Here is a 20,474-nt window from a genome sequence, read left to right as displayed (position 1 = left end):
AATTGAAGCATGAAATCGACTAAATCCAATCTGAGTGCTTCCCGCTAAAAGGCAGACATCACGTAAAGCAGTGTCTGTCCGAACAGCAATATTTCTGTCAATTAGTCAATTCATAATTTTTAATCATTACTTTTAATGAATGCATTTGCACGAACAGGGAGAATTTATTTGTCCCATTAATTGTTAAACAGTAGGAGAATATCGCAGTTTATTATTCTTACAAGTTTCAACATAGAATAGAGAAAACGGAAACTTTTATGTAAATATATTTATTTTTATTTTTGGTGTCTTATTTTACATAAACTGATTTTGTACAGTAAGATACGTTAATAAGTTTTCAAAATTTATCATTAATTTATAAATAATAATTTTTTTCTTCCTTTTTATGGACTTGTCGTTTATTGCTTTCTGATAATTTGAATCGTCCGTCATAAAAGCTGTCCTCTTTGTTTAAAATAATGCTCTGCAAAAAATACGAAAAACAACATAATCAATTAATAGTAAAATAACTGCATAGTAATACATAATAATTACAAGGATTGTTGAAAGATTTCATCTAGTTGAATATCTCTCTATTCATTTATCATTAATAATAACACATCTTTTTTAAATTTAATGCACGATTGGATTCTTATTTATTAGAGTATTGCAATATATTACACTTAACGTTTAAATATAAATAATACGATAAATATATTGATGTTAAAATAATTTAAATAATAACAATTATCGAAGATACGTACTTCGAATTATCGAAGACATGTACTTGAGAATTTAAAAAATTCTTTTTACTATAACATGGAAATTTTGCTCTTATTTAGAGCGTATGTGTTGATTATACACAGAGCTCGACAAATACTCTTTCTGACTAGTCTGTAGCAAGTAGATTTCGCTACCTGATGATTAGATATAGATTGGACAATATAACCTTTATTTAATAAAAAATAACTTTAGACACAGAATATTTTTAATTTTTAAAAACAGAGATAAGAAACCACTGATCGTTTTGCAGAACTCCTATTGACTTAATAAGATATAGCATTTTAAAAAATGGAAGGGAGATTAAATTTTTGCGTGGCGAGTAGGATTTTGCATAATAGTCCTTATAAGGACTGGCTTAAAGGGGCGAAGCAAGAATGCTTTTCATCTTCCCCGTTATCTGTAGAGGACAGTGTAGGGATAAGGTGTTATTGAGCTAAGCTCTGATCATGGCAGAAGGGTAACAGCAATAGCCGTGCCTCAGTTAGAACTTCACTGGCTACAGCATTGCCATCCATTACCCTCCAAGGGTATTGGATTGAATGAATCAATCACCGCATCTCACGGTCGATTGATTCTAATATCGATTTTGCATAATGTATCGAGCCCTGAGTTATACAAGTTACCTACTAGAGAATTTTAATGGTTTATTATCGATATAGAAATACAGAAATTAATATTTTAATCTAATATTTTTCCTAATAATAACCGAGGCAGTTTCAATGATAAAAATACAAAATGAATAAAATATTTTAATAAAAACATAGAATATTAAGTAATCATTCAAACATAGAAATGAAGTCTTCTAGATGTTTGAAAGTTTTTTATATCCATATTCATTTAGGTACAGTAAAGCATAGAAAAACTCTCAAATAATCTATCGCTTCTGAATTGCAATATTTTTAGGGTAACAGTTTATTTTTTTCGACTAACTTGTAGGAGGTCGAGGACATTGCTACTCTACTTTGCCTACATTGGTTCATAAGTATGTAATTCTATTGATCTTCCCTTCGTTTCGCTCCGGATCTTCAAGAATGTCTATAATAAGGAAGTTTGCACGGAATGAGAAACGTTAGACACATTATAAGCGAACTAAAATACCAAACCCCAAGAATAAAATTAAGAAATTCAAAACACTGTTTTGAATTTCTTAAGTAATTTTATTACTTAAGAAAGCGCAAGTGCATGACATATAAAATATTAACACATAGAGTAGAGCGAGCTGTTTTCTCAATGACAATTTACTCCAAATTCAGAGTCATTACGGTCGTTCCTTGTATTAAAGGAGCATCTGTGGAGGGAAGGGGAATACCAGTTACAAGCTGAGTATAAAGAAATACTAAGCTTCCCTTATTTGTTCTCCACAGATGATATTCATCATTATCATTAAGTATAGAGAGTATATTGTGAACGAAAAGAAGAGAACCACACCAGAATTATATACTTATGACAACATGCACAAAGTGAATTAACAGACCATTTGCTCGATATCCTACACGCATTACACAGAGAAAAATTGTTATTCTAAAAGACTACACCAAAACAATGACAGATTGTATTGAGAATCTACCTGTGCTTTACAGAACATACCCTAAACATGTATGGTTGTAAAAAACTTTCAAAAAACTGGGAAACTTAATTCGAGATTAAATCAACAGCAAACAAAAAAAACGGCAGTTTTGACAGTGTTTAGAAGGCATAGTTAAAATATTTAAATATTTCCTTGATATTTTATGCACTTTTAATTATTTTGTTTAACTTGTCTTTTTCCTTCAAAATAACTCATAGGAGAAATAGTGAATTAAAGTATGGATTTTTTATTTTATATTTTTACATTTTACATCAATGCTATATTAACAATTTACATCAATGTTATGTTCTTAATACACTGATTAATTAAATATTCCATTTAGTACGCATATCAGCTTAATGACTAACTTGCATTAACGATACATCATCTTATATAGGTCAGAGAAACTCAACTTACCCCTGCAACTTGTATTCTGAGGAAGGTCGCACATTCTTAGATTCTTATTGTAATACAGACCAGGCGGACAGAATTTTTTACAGGCAGTTCCATCCTCTTGACATTGGTAAAAGGAATCGCATGATTCATATGTGGGCACTCTACATGCACAAGGACATTCAATGCCTGGTACGATCTCGCACTTGGGAGGTGGCCGTGGTGTTGTCAAAGCAGTGGGGATTGTTACAGAATCTGAAGTGGACGTAGGAGTGACTACAAAATGCAATAATTTAACGAATAAGTATATAAGTTTAAAAAATATATATATAAACTTATTTATTATTTTGTTAATCTATTTTTTCTATAATTCCTAAGCTCAGTTAGAATGTTGTATTCACACCCTAAATATATATACATACATGCCATTGAAATAAATTAATTCTAATGCATTGTAAAATTTTAATGCGTAGTAATTTAGTAATTCAAATTCAAATGGGTAATTTTTATCGTTCTTAATTATGATCATTTTTCGGTTAAAAGTGCAAAGAGATAATGTCTGAAGTTTGTGAACAAAGTAGCACACATTTTGGGGAGAAGAAATGTTCTAAACAAGGTAACAATAATTATATTTCCCTGCCTACACATAACATATTCATATAGAAAATTCATTTAATAAAGAACCATTAATAATCATTCTCATTTTACTCTACAGTATAATTGTAATTTTAACATTACTCACCTGAACCACAAGCGACATTCCAGGGCCAATCGCATACTTCAAGTTGAGGATTGAAGTACAGTGGTTTGGGACATTGCTTAAGGTTGGCGACTCCGTAATCACAATGGTAAAAAGAACTACAATCTTCAGGATTTTCAAATAAACCGGTAGGTTTTAGGCAATGAGGATCTTTCGGATTTTCTCCTAAATGCAGAAAAGAAAAATTTATATTAAGAATAACATTAGATAAGTTTAGTTTCTACACTAAATCGGAAATATTACATTTCAGTTACATTAAAGTTCTAATTGTTGCAGTTTTATATAAACCGTATTAGTACGAACTTCTATAAACAAATTCTTACCTAGCTAACTTGCTAGCTATGTTAAAATATCCTCGAAAATAGCTAGTTGATTTATTTTATTTTATATATATTCTGCACTTTTTAAATATGGAGATTTATAATACCATCCACGCTCTTGTCCAAAATGGTACTTCAGTCATGAGTAATTTAAAACAGTACTTCGGGTATTTTATCGGTTATGAATCTCTACTCACCGCATTTTTCACTAGGCCACTCGCATCGCTGGAGAGTCTGATTCCATTCCAAATTCGCAGGGCAGTCTTTAATGTAAGCAATATTATGGTCGCAGTGCACAAATTGATGGCACTTTCCAGGCAGAGGAAACAGTCCAGTTGGTTCTTGGCAATAAACTATAATGATTTGTGAGGTGCAGTTCACGTTTTCTTTCTTGTCGCATTTCTCGAGGGTTCTGTTGAATAACATATCAGGAGGACAAAACACTTTCTGAGGGGCACCATCTATGCATTCGTAATAAGCAGAGCAATCTACAGGGTCAGGGAGTCTACAGTTGCTACAGGTACATCCTGGCTCTGGTGTAGTAGTTGGAACGGTAACGTTCTTTGTGGGAGTTGGATTTGTGGACGATTCAGTAGAAATACTGGTTACTGGAATTGTGGTTGGCTTTGTAATTGTTGGAGCTACGGTGGGTGTCTTTGTGGTGGGAGCACTGGTAGTCGTTGTAGTTGTGGGAAGTGCGGTGGTTGTTGTTGTGGGAACACTGGTAGTCGTTGTAGTTGTGGGAGCACTGGTAGTCGTTGTAGTTGTGGGAAGTGCGGTGGTTGTTGTAGTTGTGGGAGCACTGGTAGTCGTTGTAGTTGTGGGAGCACTGGTTGTCGTTGTAGTTATGGGAGCACTGGTTGTCGTTGTAGTTGTGGGAACTGCGGTGGTTGTTGTTGTGGAAGCACTGGTAGTCGTTGTAGTTGTGGGAGCACTGGTTGTCGTTATAGTTGTGGGAACTGCGGTGGTTGTTGTTGTTGTGGGAACACTGGTAGTCGTTGTAGTTGTGGGAGCACTGGTTGTCGTTGTAGTTGTGGGAGCACTGGTGGTCGTTGTAGTTGTGGGAGCACTGGTTGTCGTTGTTGTGGGAGCTGCGGTGGTTGTTGTTGAAGCTAAGATAGTTGTCGTAGGAGCGCTCGTAGTCGTCGAAGTCACTGTAGATTCAGTTTTTGCGGTAGGAACAAATTTCGTCGGTTCCGTTGATGCAGTCATAGGGGTGGTAGAAGTATCACCTACAAAATAAGAATATTTACCATTATATCTAACATTCCATTCGAAGAAATATAAGAATAGAAAGTTTCGAGTAATACCGTGGATGTTTTCATTTAGTTAACCAACTTTATTAATGTAAACAATTTAATCAATAACTATTGAATAAATTACCTCTACAATCCACGTTCTCTTTTAAGTCGCACATCATAGTTGCCTTGTTGTAATAAAGATCTTCGGGACAGGTCCGCTGACATGCCCTACCGTCTTCTTCGCACTGATAGAAAGAAGTGCAGTCCTCATAATCTGGGACTCTACAAGAGCAGGGGCATTTTATACCTGGGTTATATATGCAAGGTCTCGGAGAAGGAGTGGGTTCTGGGTCTGAAAAAATATTAGTGCATGGAATTTCGAAATTTTCTACATCCTTGAAAAAAGTAAGCTTATTTACCTAATTCCTAAAGATATTGCTGCTATAAATAAATTCATATAAATAATTTCAGACACCAACCTGATCCTAAAGATATTGCTTCTATAAATAAATTCATATAAATAATTTCAGACACCAACCTGATCCACATTTTACATTCCATGGCCAGTCGCATACTTCCAACACTGGATTGAAATGCAAAGGTTTGGGACATTCCTTGTGATACGCTGTGCCATGATCGCAATGATAAAATGCCCCACAGTCATCTGGATCCTGGAAATGTCCGCTAGGTTTTAGACAATGAGGATCAATGGTGTAATTATCTGTTCCAAAAAGAAAATTTCAATGGGAAAAGTTATTTTAATTTTTGTGGATTAGTTAATAAATACGTCTAAATCCTTACAAAATTGGTAATTCAAGATTAGTTCTGAAAAAGAGAGCAATTACCGCATTTTCCTGTTGGCCAATCGCATCTTTGCTTTTCTTGATACCATTCCAAGTTAGAAGGACAGTCCATGATATGAGTAAATCCGTGATCGCAAATTACAAATTGGTGACAGTTCCCAGGCAGAGAAAACATTCCATCGGGTTCCAAGCAGTAATGTGGAATGGGTGGTGTGCAATTGACATTTTCTGCCTTATCACAATATTCTGTAGATCGATTGAACAACATTCCTATTGGACAGAAAACTTTCTCTGGGCGTCCATCTATGCAAACGTAATAAGCAGAACAGTCGTTTGGATCGGGGAGTGTACAGTCACTGCAAGAACAGATTCCTTCAGAGGATGGAGTTGAATCAGCAGGAGTTGTAGTGCAGACTACAAAAGAAACGGCATACTTAAAGAACTGATAGAAGTTACATTTCCATTAATTCAAATAATGAACTTTAATAAGTATAACTTTGTAAGTATAAATAAATTATGATCAGTGTTTGTAATACATTTTAAGAAAATACTTCACACAGTCAGTAATTAACAATATGAACACAGATATAGTTTTTTTGTTATTTCTGCACAAGAAGGAATAAATATTAATAATACTTTGATGAAAGAAATTTACGTGGTCATAACGTTTCTTCTTATCCCCAGCGCAAAGAAACGATTTTTAAAGAATATTTTATAATCTTACACCATTTGATTTAAATGTATTACTAAAGGTTTTAGTACCTTTAGTATTACACGAGTATGGATGTTAACTTTTAAATGGAGATGAGTTTTAGATCGAATAACTATAATAATAATTATTATTATTTTTTTTAAAAAAAAGAACTAAATTCGAATCTCGTATAAGAGGATTTATAATGTTCACCTACTGAAGGTGATTTATTGCATGTTCTAGAGAACTATATGCAATTAATTCGTATACCATACTCCCAGTCTATGTTGCATTTTTACGCAATACACGGCCAGACAAGTAGACGAATTATAATCCATTCAAGCTAATATATGCTTGTTTTAGCAGAAATACTTCACCATTCCATGCACAAACTATTTCAGTCTTGAGACCTACGAGTTATACACTTCTAGACGTTTTCACAAACGATACCTTCTTTAATGAGAACTGGGTTCTTTAATTTCTTAAATAAATAAATAAAAAAACTTTAATATTCTGCTTATATTTCTCATAACAATTAAACAAAGAAATAATTTTAAACTTTTTCCAGAATTCGTAATGAGAAATAAATTATACGAAAAACCCAGTTACAATATATAAATACACAAAACGTTGAACAATATAATAACAAACATGAACTCACTTTGAATGCAAGAAATTAACATAAACTGGGTTGTATATTGGCCGAGCTTGTATGATATCAACTGTTGTTATGCAGGAACGTTCTGTAATTAGCAGCGAAATTTAACTCTGTATCTCTTTTATAGACCGTGACGAACAGCTAATGTGGCGAAACTTGTTGGTGTTTTTTACTTAGTATCAATTATTAAAATCCTTCGGACAATATACAACCCAGTTTATGTTAATTTATTACATTCATTAGATGGTCGAAAATAACATAGAATCGTTATGAACTCATTTTGGTCATTACGATTATGAGACCATCCTTTATCCCATAGAGGGTCAGTAGATATTCCATAAATCTGAGTAATGTATCGAATGCGGAGTCTGACCAAGGGGTCTGACAGGGATGTCCCCTCTCAGCAACTCTCTTTAATATTTACGTAAATGAAATAACAATAAAATGGAATAAAAATCTCCATCAAATTATGAAGATAACTTACAGAAAGCTATTTTAGATCTAAATGAGATAGCCAAAAATTATGCTATGATAATATCAATAGAAAAATCAAAAACTATGGCCTTTAAAGGACAAGATCCAGCAAGAACTAAGATAGTAATAGATAACAAGATCTTAGAACAGGTGAATTCATTTAACTGCCTAGGATGTATGATCACATATGAAAATGAAAAAGATATTAATGTAAAAATTGCAAAATATTTAAAACTAACAGGTGTAATTAACTCATATTTAAACCAAACCTAGTTCAAAAGCAAACCAGACTAAAAGAATAAAATATGTTAGCCCTACCAGTCTTATTATATGGAAGTGAAATCTGGACAATAAAACAAAGACAAACGAAGATTAATAAAAGCAGAAATGAAATTTATGAGGAAAAACTGCAAAGTATACCCTATTTGTTCACAAATGAAACGAGGAAATTATGAAAGAATTAAACCAAGAATCGGTAATAGAAAAAAATTAAAAAATATAAACATAAATGGATGGAACACGTTCAAAGAATAAAAATATAAAGATTACCAAAACAAGCCTTAAAGTACAAACCATTAGGAAAAAGAAAACCAGGACGTCCTCTTAAAAGATTCAACGATGACTTCTAAGGCCGGAACAGGCCACGCTAGGCCTAAATCCTTGATATGCATGATGATGAATATACATTTGAAATAATGGTTGCAAATTCTTTCGTCACTTGTCTAGAGATAAATATGCAGTATCATACAAATGAGACATAATCAACATTATTCCAATAATTCCAATAATGCCGTATTTGCTTATATTTGCTTACATTATTGGAATTATTCCAATAATTCCAATAATGCCGTATTTGCTTATACGTTTAAAATTTAAAAATATCAGATATAAGCAACATTATTCCAATAATGCCGTATTTGCTTATACGTTTCAATTTTAAAAATATTGTTAACTGTTTTATAATATTTTAACTATGTAAATAAATAAAAGGTTAATGTAGTTATTGACAAAAATTAAAGAAAATATTTCCTATTTTTGAAATTTTATGATAAAAATTAATTTGATATTTAAGATATAGATAAATATCTTAATAAAATAAAGTTTCAAATAGTTTTATTTTTGAGACTTACCTATAGATGGGTCACATTTAGCAATACATGGATATTCACATCGTTGTCGCTCTTCGCTAAAATGTAAGCCACTTGGACAGTCCATGATGTACTTATAGCCATTAGAACATTGAATGAACGATCCGCAATCATCTGGGTTTACATAAAGACGACCCTCGTGATCTTTGCAAAATGGATCAGGTGTCCAAGGTCGACTTGTGGTAGTGCTCACAGTTGAATTAGTTGCAAGTGGAGTTGGGACAGTAGTGGTTTGGCAATCTAAAAGAAAAAAAAAAAACTTATTCCTCTTCAAATTCAATTAATAAAAATTGGATTCTCTTTTACTTAAATAATTTTTTCTCTAAATATATTAATTTCGCTAGGCTCTTCTCACCTAAAGATTTATCACACTGAGCAACACATGGATATTCACACCTTTGTGTAGCTTCACTGAAATGCAAGCCTTTAGAACAGTTCACGATGTATTTATCTCCGTCTGAACATTGAATAAATGATCCACAGTCGTCTGGATTAGGAAAGAGGCCATTGCGTTCTTTGCAGAATGGATCGGGTGTTTTTGCTGAAGGAGTTGTAGTCGGGATTGTTGTAACCTGAGATGGGGTGGTGGTTTTACAGTCTGAAGAAAAATTAAACAAAAACAAAATTAGCATTAGATCGATGTTTCTAAAATACTTCGTAACATATTATTAATTGTAATGCAAAAAATGCAATCATTGTTTTTGTGAAGAAGTTCAGAACGTGTCGTCTCTTAAGTTAGCATGTCTTATTAGCATGTACTGTTTTATCGACAGCTTAAATAAATGCGTGAAATGAAAAGCAACGCCACCTTCATAGAATATTCTGCTACAGTCACTCCTAATAAATTTTTGTTGAATATATAATTTTATACAGATTACATAGTGACGAAGAACGACATTAATTAGATTCATATAAAGCTATGATATGTGGTCAATATAAGTCATTAAGTTAGGACGTTGAGATAAAATACCAATATAAAATTTCTTATACTATAAGAGGGGGACACAGTCAGATTTCCTTGTTTGTTCTCCTTCCTAGAAGTCATCCCTCCTTTCCTATATTATTCATAATTTTTCCAACAATATTCAAATAAAAAACTTAATCAATGTGGATTGCTCCTTACTAAAGTAGACGTTTATTATAACTTTCCATAACCAATCTTTGTTATGGAAAGTTATATTCAGTTATATTCCAATTTTTGTTACCTATATTGCTACGTATACAATTTGACTTTACAAAGATACTCAATTAGTTAATGCAGGATACAGCATGGTCTATGGAACAAATTATAAACCTACTGTTATATTATATTATAACACATCTTTGCTATCATCTTTCCCTCTTTCGACAACAAGAGAAAGAATTTTTGAAAATTAATTAACTGCAGAGAGAGAGAGAGAGAGAGAGAGAATTACTTCCTTACCATTTTTGCCTTTCATGTTGATATATCATTTTCATGTAAATTGGCATGAAGTGATATCAACTTTAACAATAAAATGGAATGGAAAGTTCAAACATACGCAATGCATTTCTATTGAAAATTACGATGGAAAAACCAATCAATATGTTACGGTTAACTCTCAGCTCAAATGTTGAGCTGAGATGTTGTATTTACAACAGCGTTATTCAAACAGCTACATTTAGGTAGCATAAACAGGGCTAAAAAATAAAGAAAGAAACAGAAGAGAGAGAGAGAGAGAGAGAGAGAGAGAGAAGTCAATGAATTTTAAACTAAAATATTTAAACTGAGATAAAGTTCTTGTAAAAATCAATATGCCCCTGTAAGTTATTATTCAAGCAAATATAACTGATAGAGATGAAGAGATAATAAAATAGCAAAAAACATAATTTGATTACATAAATAAATAAAGTAGATAATGATCTATATATTAAAAGATTGAATCGACTCACCAAGAGATTTGTCACATTGGGCAATACAAGGATAATCGCATCGATGTGTGCGCACATTGAAATGTAATCCTGTTGGGCAACGGATGATATTCTTGTTTCCATCCGAACACTGAATGAAGGAAGAGCAGTCATCTGGATTTGAAAATAATCCATTTCGATTTTTACAGAATGGATCGGGAGTTACCGGAGAAGTAGTTGTCGATGGAGACGTTGTAGAAGTGGAAGCCGTGGTTGTCGTACAATCTAAAAAGAAAAAAATTAGTATTTGAATGAATTAAAAAAAAGTTATAATCTCAAGAAGCTATTCGATGAGATTCAGAGAAGACACTTTTTACAAACATTTACATGCTATCCTGGATTCGAACCTAAAAATCCATAATGAACTAGGAACAGTTTTTATCATTTAAACAACAGAGTCAAGCATGATTTTCTGATTTTAAGAGAAAACCATGCATGGTTTATTTATTTATTTCACTGCAAAGTGTTCACAAAAAATCTAAAAAGGACACTTCTGGAGTGGAAAATTTTCGCCTAATCTGAAAATGCTCGATATTAGTAGTTCAATGCTGAGCGTGGCCTAGGAATGGCGCCACAGCAAGATTAATCAATGTGCTGCTTTCCTAGTTTTAACACACACTGGAAGTTGATGATGGTAGTGTTGGGAGCACACAATTATTATTATTATTATTATTATTATTATTATTATTATTATTATTATTATTATTATTATTATTACATATGATACATCCAAGATGTATCGTATGTAACGAAATGCATGTAATGTACGTATCACAAGAAAACCAATGTATGTATTATATGTAAACCAATGTACGTAATGTAAATATCACATGTAAACAAATGTAAAGTAATGTATCATATGTAAACAAGTGAATGTAATGTATATAATAACTGTAACAAATGTATGCAATGTAAAAAAAAAAAATTATCTTAAAAGTAAATCATGAGTTTACACCGTATTTTTGTGAAAATAAGGACACATAATATTCAGATTGCATATGTGTAAATACTGTTGTATAATCACACTTTTTCAAACTTGAAAAAAAAAATAGTAAACCACAACATTTAATATTATACAACTTATATAACTCTGAACAATATAATTGTAAATTATTATTATGATTGTTATATAAAAAAATAAAAAAAACTGTTATCATCATTACAATTTAAATCTTATTATATGTAGCGCAAAGTGCTGAACCGTGTAAAATAATATACTGAATAGATAATCATTGTACATATATAAATATTTGAAAGAAAGAAAGAACAATTAAATGAAAGAAAATTTAAAAAAAATAAAAAAATATATTATGTGTCACTTCCAAGGACACATCGCGGGTGGGCACTCCACTCCTCATAAACAACTGTGTTCACTATATAATCAACCATCAACTCCCAACACCATCTACTCCTCCACCAGTAATATTTTTGCCTTTAAATTGTGCGAGTTTTCCGGAAGATTTGCTTGAGTACAGGATAAATAAATAAAATAATTAAATAAATAAATAAATAATTACTTTCTAGGTGAAAAAGCCCTGCTAACTTTGCATGAGCTCGGCCTACTCCCCTTCAATTGAAAAAGCCAATATAAAGATTCCTCTTGTCACGACGAGAATCTAGCTCAAACTTTCTATTGCAAGGATGCAGTACACCGTCGTTCTTGCAGTTGTGATATCGTGAACCTTGATGACTACAGGACCCCTTTATGCCTACAGTTTATCTTTCTGTTAAGCGTTACTTACATCTGTATTATGGAGGTGTTCTAAAGCATGCACGTTTGGGAATTGTTTCAAGAAAATGAAGTTGACTTTATCATACGCAGTTAAAAACTGTGGCAAACTCGTGGAGTTCCAGAGCCGAAGAGTTGAATCTATCCCAGGAACTAAAAGCGGTCCTGGTCGTTATTCAGCAGACTTAACGAAGTTATCACTCAGTGATTAATCATATTCTTATAAACTAAGTAGTAAAAAGCTCTCTAAATTGATTTACCTAGAGATTTGTCGCATTGGGCAACGCAGGGATAATCACATCGCTGCGTGCGCACGTCGAAATGTAATCCTCTTGCGCAACGGTTAATATTCTTGTTTCCATCGGAACATTGAATGAAGGAAGAGCAATCATCTGGATTCGGAAATAATCCATTTCGATTTTTACAGAATGGATCGGGTGTTACCGGAGAAGTAGTTGTCGATAGAGACGTTGTAGATGTGGAAGCTGTGGTGGTCGTACAATCTAAAATAAAAGAGAAAACTTAGTATTCGAATGGATCCAAATGGATAAAAAAAAAAGAAAACGTTATAAATTCAAGAAGCTATTCGATGAGATTCAGCGAAGACACTTTTTATAGATATTCACATGTTATCCTGGATTCAAACCTAAAAATCCATAATGAACTAGTAATAGTTTTTATCATTTAAACGACAGAGCCAAGCATGATTTTCTGATTATAACACAAAAAATAAATAAATAAATCAACTTCAGATTAATTTATATAAACTTATATTCCTCTATTAAAATATATATTTGTTTCAAATTCTGTATAATTCATCGTCATATCCTTATTTAGCAGTAATATATTCTTGAGTTATGTCGGTTTCGTCTTCATACGAATAATTTCAAAATAATCCGATGAAATAATATAATACTTTAAGAACTATATTATTTCTTTATAACGTTATAAGAATTAAAATGATGCAGTATTTCACCATGTGAATATACATGTAATTATTCAGGTACTTTCGCAGACCTTATGACAGATTCTTGAGGAAAATACAACTAAGTGGTCTCTGTTTCAATTATTAATCTTAGTGAATAAGTAACGTTTTCAAATTTGATAAAATGCTTACGTAGACAGAAGCACTTTATCAAAGTATTTTGATAAAATTCTTCAGTCAAAAGGACATCAAAAAAGGACCCGAAATCTGATACACGTCGTACATTTACGTTCTGGTTTTCAATAACTGCCGCTAATTGAAAGAAAGAATTATTGCCGGTATTCACTCTTTATGTTTGCATTAACTGATGTCTGTAAACAAGTTACTCTTGTTTATAATTTATAATTATAGTTTCCTGAGGAAGCTGGGACTACATAAAATTAGAGAATCTAGTTAAAAATAGATGAAACTAATCAAATACCATGTCAATGCTCATAGAAAGTAACAGAGAAATTACCGAAGCCTTCAAGTAATATTATATTGTCTGAGTAACAATAAAAATGCAAAATTCTAATGTTCTGTAGATGGGACTGCCATAAATCGGACAAAGTGGATGTTCTGGTCATCGAGACATTCATCATTTTGTCTGAGAGTGCCATGTGCCATGTTCCAAGCTATAATGCACGATGAGAGATTTTATCTTCTTTTTCGTTTTAACAATTCAGTCCACCCGTAAACTTCCGGGAATTCTAGAACCCTCAAGCTACTTAAAACGCTTAACCCTCTCGGGTAAAGGATTTCACACTTAGAAATGCAAAAGTGTCTTCCTTGTAAAGATTTTCGCACAAGCATTCATGACCACAAAGGAATTCGAACCCATAGCTAGTTGGAAAGGGAGCGTAGCGGCTATTTGATCTGGCAGCCACACCGACAAGAATACAGAAACCGTGAGTAGAGAGAGAGGAATTGATGTATTGTATAACTGATACATACAGTATAATGGACCTACAATGTGACCTAATTCACTATGAACGCGGTACTATGATAGTTGGTGCTTTTATTGTAATATAAGCACCACAAAAACTTCCACTTGCTGAGTAGTTTATTCGCTCATGGAGTGAGTAGAGTTTATCTGCAACTAATGGCAAAAACGATAACCTATTCAGCAAGTATCATGCAATCTAGCAGAAGCCACAGACAATCAAACAATACAACAGTACAAGAGTAGTTGGCAAGAAGCAGGTAGAATGCCATTATGTATTATGACATACCAGAAAAACTTCTACTTCCAATCTCTCAGTTTAAAAAACAAGTACCTACTGCAAAGCGTTCACAAAAAATCGAAAAAGGCCACTTCTGGAGTGGAACATTTTCGCCTAATCTGAAACTGCTCGACATTAATAGTTCAATGCTGAGCGTGGCCTTGGAATGGGACCACAGCAAGATTAATCAATGTGCTGCTTTCCTACGCAGTTCAAAACTGTGACACACCTCGTGGAGTTCCTGAGCCGAAGAGTTGAATCTATCCCAGGAACTAAAACCGGTCCTGATCGTTATTCAGCAGATTTAACGAAGTTATCACTTAGTGATTTATCATATTATTATAAACTAAGTAGTAAAAAGCTCTTTAAATTGATTTACCTAGAGATTTGTCGCATTGGGCAATGCAAGGATAATCACATCGGTGCGTGCCCACATTGAAATGTAATCCTGTTGGGCAACGGATGATATTCTTGTTTCCTTCGGAACATTGAATGAAGGAAGAGCAATCATCTGAATTCGGAAATAAGCCATTTCGATTTTTACAGAATGGATCGGGTGTCACTAGAGAAGTGGTTGTGGATAGTAATGTTGTAGATGTAGAGGTAATGGTGGTTTTACAATCTAAAACAAAAAATAAAATATATTATTAGAATTAATCTCAGTATTTAGCCAAAAATTTAATTATGGTATATAAAATATTTAAGAAATTTATTTCTTACCACTTCTCTAACAAGTCCTTTTTAGGACTTCCAGGGTAACAAATGGCAATGTTGTAGCTAATGAAGTTTTAACTGAGGCTCGGCTATTGCCGTTACCCAGCCATGACTAGAGCGTTTTAGCTCAACAACACTCCATCCACACAGTTTACTTCATTCAGATGACGGGATAAAGAGTCAAGGACTCAGTCCATCGCCCAGTTCTTTTAAGAACTTAAGAATTTATTGTGTTATATTGTGTTATAGGTAGCTGTTATAATCATGCAGATACGATATAGATATATTTAGCAGAAAGGTTAATTACAGTATATCACTCATAATTTATTAAAAGCAAAATAAACATACATTAGCTTTATTTAATGTTAGTCAGCGATTAATAATTGTAACATTTTATTTTGCGAAGTTCAGTATTTAAATATAGCATAAAGATTTAGAAAAAAAAATTGAAAGTGAATATTTAATAATATCATAAAATTATATATATATATATATATAATTTTATGATATTTTATATAATTTTATATAATTTCGTGAAATTTTATTTTAACTAACTATATATATATATATAGTTAGTTAAAATATATATATATATATATATATATATATATATATATAGTTAGTTTAAAGTAAAATTTCACGAAAATGCATCTCTAGGCATAATATTTTAAGTAAATAATTTTAATTTAGTTTATAATTTTGGTTTATTTAAATTCGTTGATAGAAATTAAAGTAACTATAAAATCTTTTTTAAAAAAAATTAATTCACGTTTTATTTTATTTAGTTTTACTTTTATTTATTTTTTTTTATCATACATTGAAGTGTCATGATACTTTTTATAAGTTCGGAATTATTTCATGAAATACCTTTTCCATGATTTTTTCATGATATATTAATTTGAAATTTAATAGTTGCACTTTACTTGTATCATTTAGTTTCCACATACCTTAAAAATTGCGTTATGCCTAGGTATACTAATGAATAGCTGCGGTTCATCGGTTTTGATTCAGTATTAACAACACAAAATTCAGCATAGTAACTAGTACATTATCCGTTGGTGTGCAGTAAACACACACACACACACACACACACACGAGAGAGAGAGAGAGAGAGAGAGAGAGAGAGAGATTTGTTTATAAATCCTTGTAGATACCCGGATGTGTGATCAGATAGTATGTTGTGCTGGATAGTCTGTCCATTTATCTGCATATTGTTAGAGAGATTCATTAGAATAAAACTTTTACCCGGTAGTGCCCTTTTCAACTGTGTTTATGTCATTAGGTTTGTTTTACTAGGAATGGACTTCTTAATTATATCCGGTATGTAAAATCTGTTTTAACTTAATGATCATTATATTTATATATACGAAGCAGTTTTGCCATCTTGCTCGATATGCATTTCTGATTATTCTGTAGTTAGAAATTAAAGTCTAATTAGGAAAAATACTAATTATAAATAGTAATTATTATTATTATTATTAAAGATTAATAATAATAATAATAATAATAATAATAATAATAATAATAATAATAATAATAATAATAATAAATGACAGAGGAAAAAACTAAAGGTTTTCTATTTTTCAAAATGACTACTAACATGAGATAAAGTATACTCTTGGATAGAATTCATAGCGGAATATAAATGCTGTTTAGCTTACATGGCAGAAAATTATAATGAATATTTAGTGTAATATATTTTAATAATCATTTAATTTTTACTGTTAATCTAAACATAAAAAACAAGATAAAAGTATTATTTAAATACTTTTATATATTTTATATAAATACTTTATATCGCCGAAATGAAGCCTACTGGCTCTTTATATTTAAGTAAGATAAAAGTAAATCTTCCTTTTATTTATACTTCGTTTGTTTTATTAATTTCATAATAATAATAATAATAATAATAATAATGAATGAGGTCATCTTTATCGTTTTATTACAACATTCTGTTAACACTGAATAAAATTTCAGTGTTAATAGAATGTTGTAATGATTCTGCCACAACAATGTGGAATGCATATTCTTACAGAAAACTATTGTCTGGAAATTTGCAATTTCATGTGATTTTTGAACGTAAGAAACATGATCAACCATTGCTTCTCAAATGCTACTGCGGTGGTTTTGATTAATTAAATAATCGAGACCAGATGGAAGGCCTAGCAGTAGTTTGAACTTAGCTATTTTGCTACAGCTCTTTCTCTGAACAAGATAAAGATTTTGGTTGTATTAAATCAAATATTCCATATTGTTATTGATAGGAAGTAAAATATTCATTATTAAAAAAATAATAAATAAATAATATATACGGATTCTTCAAGTAAAACATCAAGTTTCCATAAAACCAGTGGCGGCCCGTACATAAGCACTGCAGCACCCCAAAGAAAAAAGGAAAAAATTAAATTTTGTTTGTGTTTATAAATAATCACAATGCTTACAACATTATATAAATGCAGTACAACATATTAAAGGTTACAGCTTATGTTTTGACATCGATTGAATAGTTAATAATTGGAATTGTTCGATTAACGCTTTAGATTACGAAACAAATGCACTGCGATCTAACGCCGATATTCGTTTGCTCTTGTCATTGCACGTTACGTCATTTCCAACTGTAACTGCTTAAACGGCAGTGTATTTTTAGTAAGCTTACGCGCCTTATTTCTGTGAGATATGAAACGTTTATTATTGATGCGTGTGCGTGGTGAACTACTTTTTTTGTCAATCTTATTTCATTTTGTTAAAATAACATATAATTATTTATTTATTATAGATACAAGGCTGAATTATGAAGAGTGTCACTGTTGAAAATATGAAAAGAATTTTTTTTTTTTTCAATTATCGTTACACAAAACAAATGCACTGCGATCTAACGCCGATATTCGTTTGCTCTTGTCATTGCTATTGATACGAAACATTTATTATTGGTGTTTGTTCATGGTGATGATGAAATATTTTTAATAAAGCAATTTTTAATATGTAAATTTATTTATTAATAAATTTGTTACTGATTAGGAAAAAAAATGTTTTTTTTTTTTTTTTTTTTTTTTGTATATGCAGCACCCCCACTTAAAATTTTTACCGTCTGCCACTGCATAAAACATACCATAATTATATTAATATATTATTTAATAATAAATGTTATGGGAAGAAGGTTGTTCACGTTTATATTTGTATATGATCGTCCTCGAAAATTCTTCTGGAAAATTCTTTACAAAACAAAATATTCTGAATGATGATTTGCTGGCCGAGTGGTTAACGTACCCATTCTCCAACTGGGCTGAGAATTCTATTCTTGACTTTTCAGTTATGCTGAAGCAAAATAAAGTGAATATTTCATGAAACATTATATGCTATCCTAGAATTTCATGTTGGTATTCTACATACTCTATTAAAAGTGATTATTTAAATCTGGAAAGATGTCAGAATAGCCAAGTGTTTGGCATTCTTTTAGGCTATTTTTTATTTATTTTGTAGAGAGGGGGGAGAATTGATTTCAATAAAGCAACTTCACATGATAAGGAAGCAACACATTAGAAACTTTATCAGACTTTGTTTTCTCATGATGAAAACTAACTACATTATCATAATGGAGGAGAGAAAAAAAAAAAAACATTTGCTTCTGATGAGTATTACAGGTAACAGAAAGTGGACGACCACGAAATTTTTTATTTTAAATAACAAATAGCAATTATCGGTGACATCATATTCATTTTTATTAGTATGATTACATTTTAGAGGATGCTTTTAACGCTTTTTTTCGAAGAATCCCTTGTATATGACTGTATTGTCTAACAAGTCAAGTTACATTTGTCTACTAGTCAAAGATTGACAATGTTGACACGATAACGACTTAATAGGTGGCATAAAAAACCATTTACAAGTGTTGAAGAATTTCTTGACGAGGAAGCATGCATGATAGAAAACAGGAAGAGATTAATCACGTTTGTCACAATAGAAACGTGAGTTACATAGCAAATTTGACACAAGTAAAAGATAAACAATAACAGATTTATTCAGACTGATGGGCGAACTCTACCATAATGTCACTTAGGTACACGCCATACATTCATTTAATCGTTAATACCCAACATTATTCATTGCATAATTTTTCCATGAGTAAAAGAGTTTTGGCCAATTTTACAATAGTGTAAAGTTTTGTCATCCGTGCTTCACCAACCAACCCACAAATGCTATAAGGCTTTTGTGATCTGACAAATCAGAAAACTGTCGAAGAAAGATAAATGTCTTTTTTTTTCTCTAACGATCTTCTAGACTGAATCATTACAATAGTGGGAAAGATCTCCCCCAGAGCAAAATCAATCCAATGTAATCTTCTGCGAATTTTTACAGATAGCGCAGAATGTTCGCAACATACGCTATGTTGACAAAAGTATTTGAGCATCTAGTTGTAGTATGCAAAAAGAAATGCCTTTTAATTACATTTCTAGTACCGAGTGGGACTACCTTTGAACAGAATATAGTCTATAGTATAGAACATGTTCTGACATGTTTCAACTTGTATCAGAAAGAGACGCGAATTAGTTGATTCAATGCACCGATAATTATCACCTATATTCTATATAGAATGAACTGAAAGTTCAGTTGTATGTATTCACAATATAGAATTAGCATTAAGTTTCGTACGAAGTTGAGGATATCTTCAAGCGAGACACTTAAAATAATAAAGTAAAACGACATTATGAAGATTGACTGTCATAAGCAAGCATATGAAACAATTAAAGAAGGCCGCTAAGTTGTCAACGTCCTCTAATGTCAATCAACAGTCCACAGGACTGGAGAAATTATATGTAAAAAAAGCTTGTTTTGTTTAGACAAACTTTCAACACATACTGTTAACATCTGGAAAGTCGGAACTAGATAAAGAGATAGGAAAGTTATTCCTTGCAACTTGTCATTGAAAAATGTGAACATGAAGACAATGAGCTGGCTTAAAATGCGTTGTAAATAAGACATTTTTTTAACGAAAAATACAGATATTTCTTAACTCAATCAACCATCTTGTTCTCAAGACTTTGCCTCAATGACTTGAATGTCTTCAAAAATAGAAAGGAGTTTGATGAGCTGACGACAA

General features: G+C 31.8%; 1 protein-coding gene across 1 annotated transcript in view; it reads right to left on the bottom strand.

Moving 5' to 3' along the window:
* Positions 1-253: 253 nt before the first annotated feature.
* LOC150104011 (uncharacterized) overlaps positions 254-20,474 on the bottom strand; it is a 41,190-nt gene continuing 20,969 nt past the window's right edge. Inside the window, exons 13-24 of the mRNA XM_090397246.1 lie at positions 15,042-15,284; positions 12,736-12,978; positions 10,729-10,971; positions 9,173-9,415; positions 8,800-9,057; positions 5,889-6,260; positions 5,582-5,764; positions 5,186-5,395; positions 4,000-5,034; positions 3,465-3,647; positions 2,747-2,998; positions 254-463 (exon numbers count right to left, since the gene is read on the bottom strand). Coding sequence (XP_090253372.1) covers positions 429-463; positions 2,747-2,998; positions 3,465-3,647; positions 4,000-5,034; positions 5,186-5,395; positions 5,582-5,764; positions 5,889-6,260; positions 8,800-9,057; positions 9,173-9,415; positions 10,729-10,971; positions 12,736-12,978; positions 15,042-15,284 — 3,500 coding nt within the window. The 3' untranslated portion in view covers positions 254-428. The remainder of the gene's footprint in view (positions 464-2,746; positions 2,999-3,464; positions 3,648-3,999; positions 5,035-5,185; positions 5,396-5,581; positions 5,765-5,888; positions 6,261-8,799; positions 9,058-9,172; positions 9,416-10,728; positions 10,972-12,735; positions 12,979-15,041; positions 15,285-20,474) is intronic.

The sequence above is a fragment of the Typopeltis vanoorti genome, chromosome 8 (assembly GCF_054136105.1).
Source record: "Typopeltis vanoorti isolate ZY-2024b chromosome 8, IOZ_Tvanoo_1.0, whole genome shotgun sequence".
In the NCBI taxonomy this organism is placed as follows: Eukaryota; Metazoa; Arthropoda; class Arachnida; order Uropygi; family Thelyphonidae; genus Typopeltis; species Typopeltis vanoorti.
Note: the sequence above shows the minus strand (reverse complement) of the source record. Positions and strands in the feature narration are given on the sequence as shown.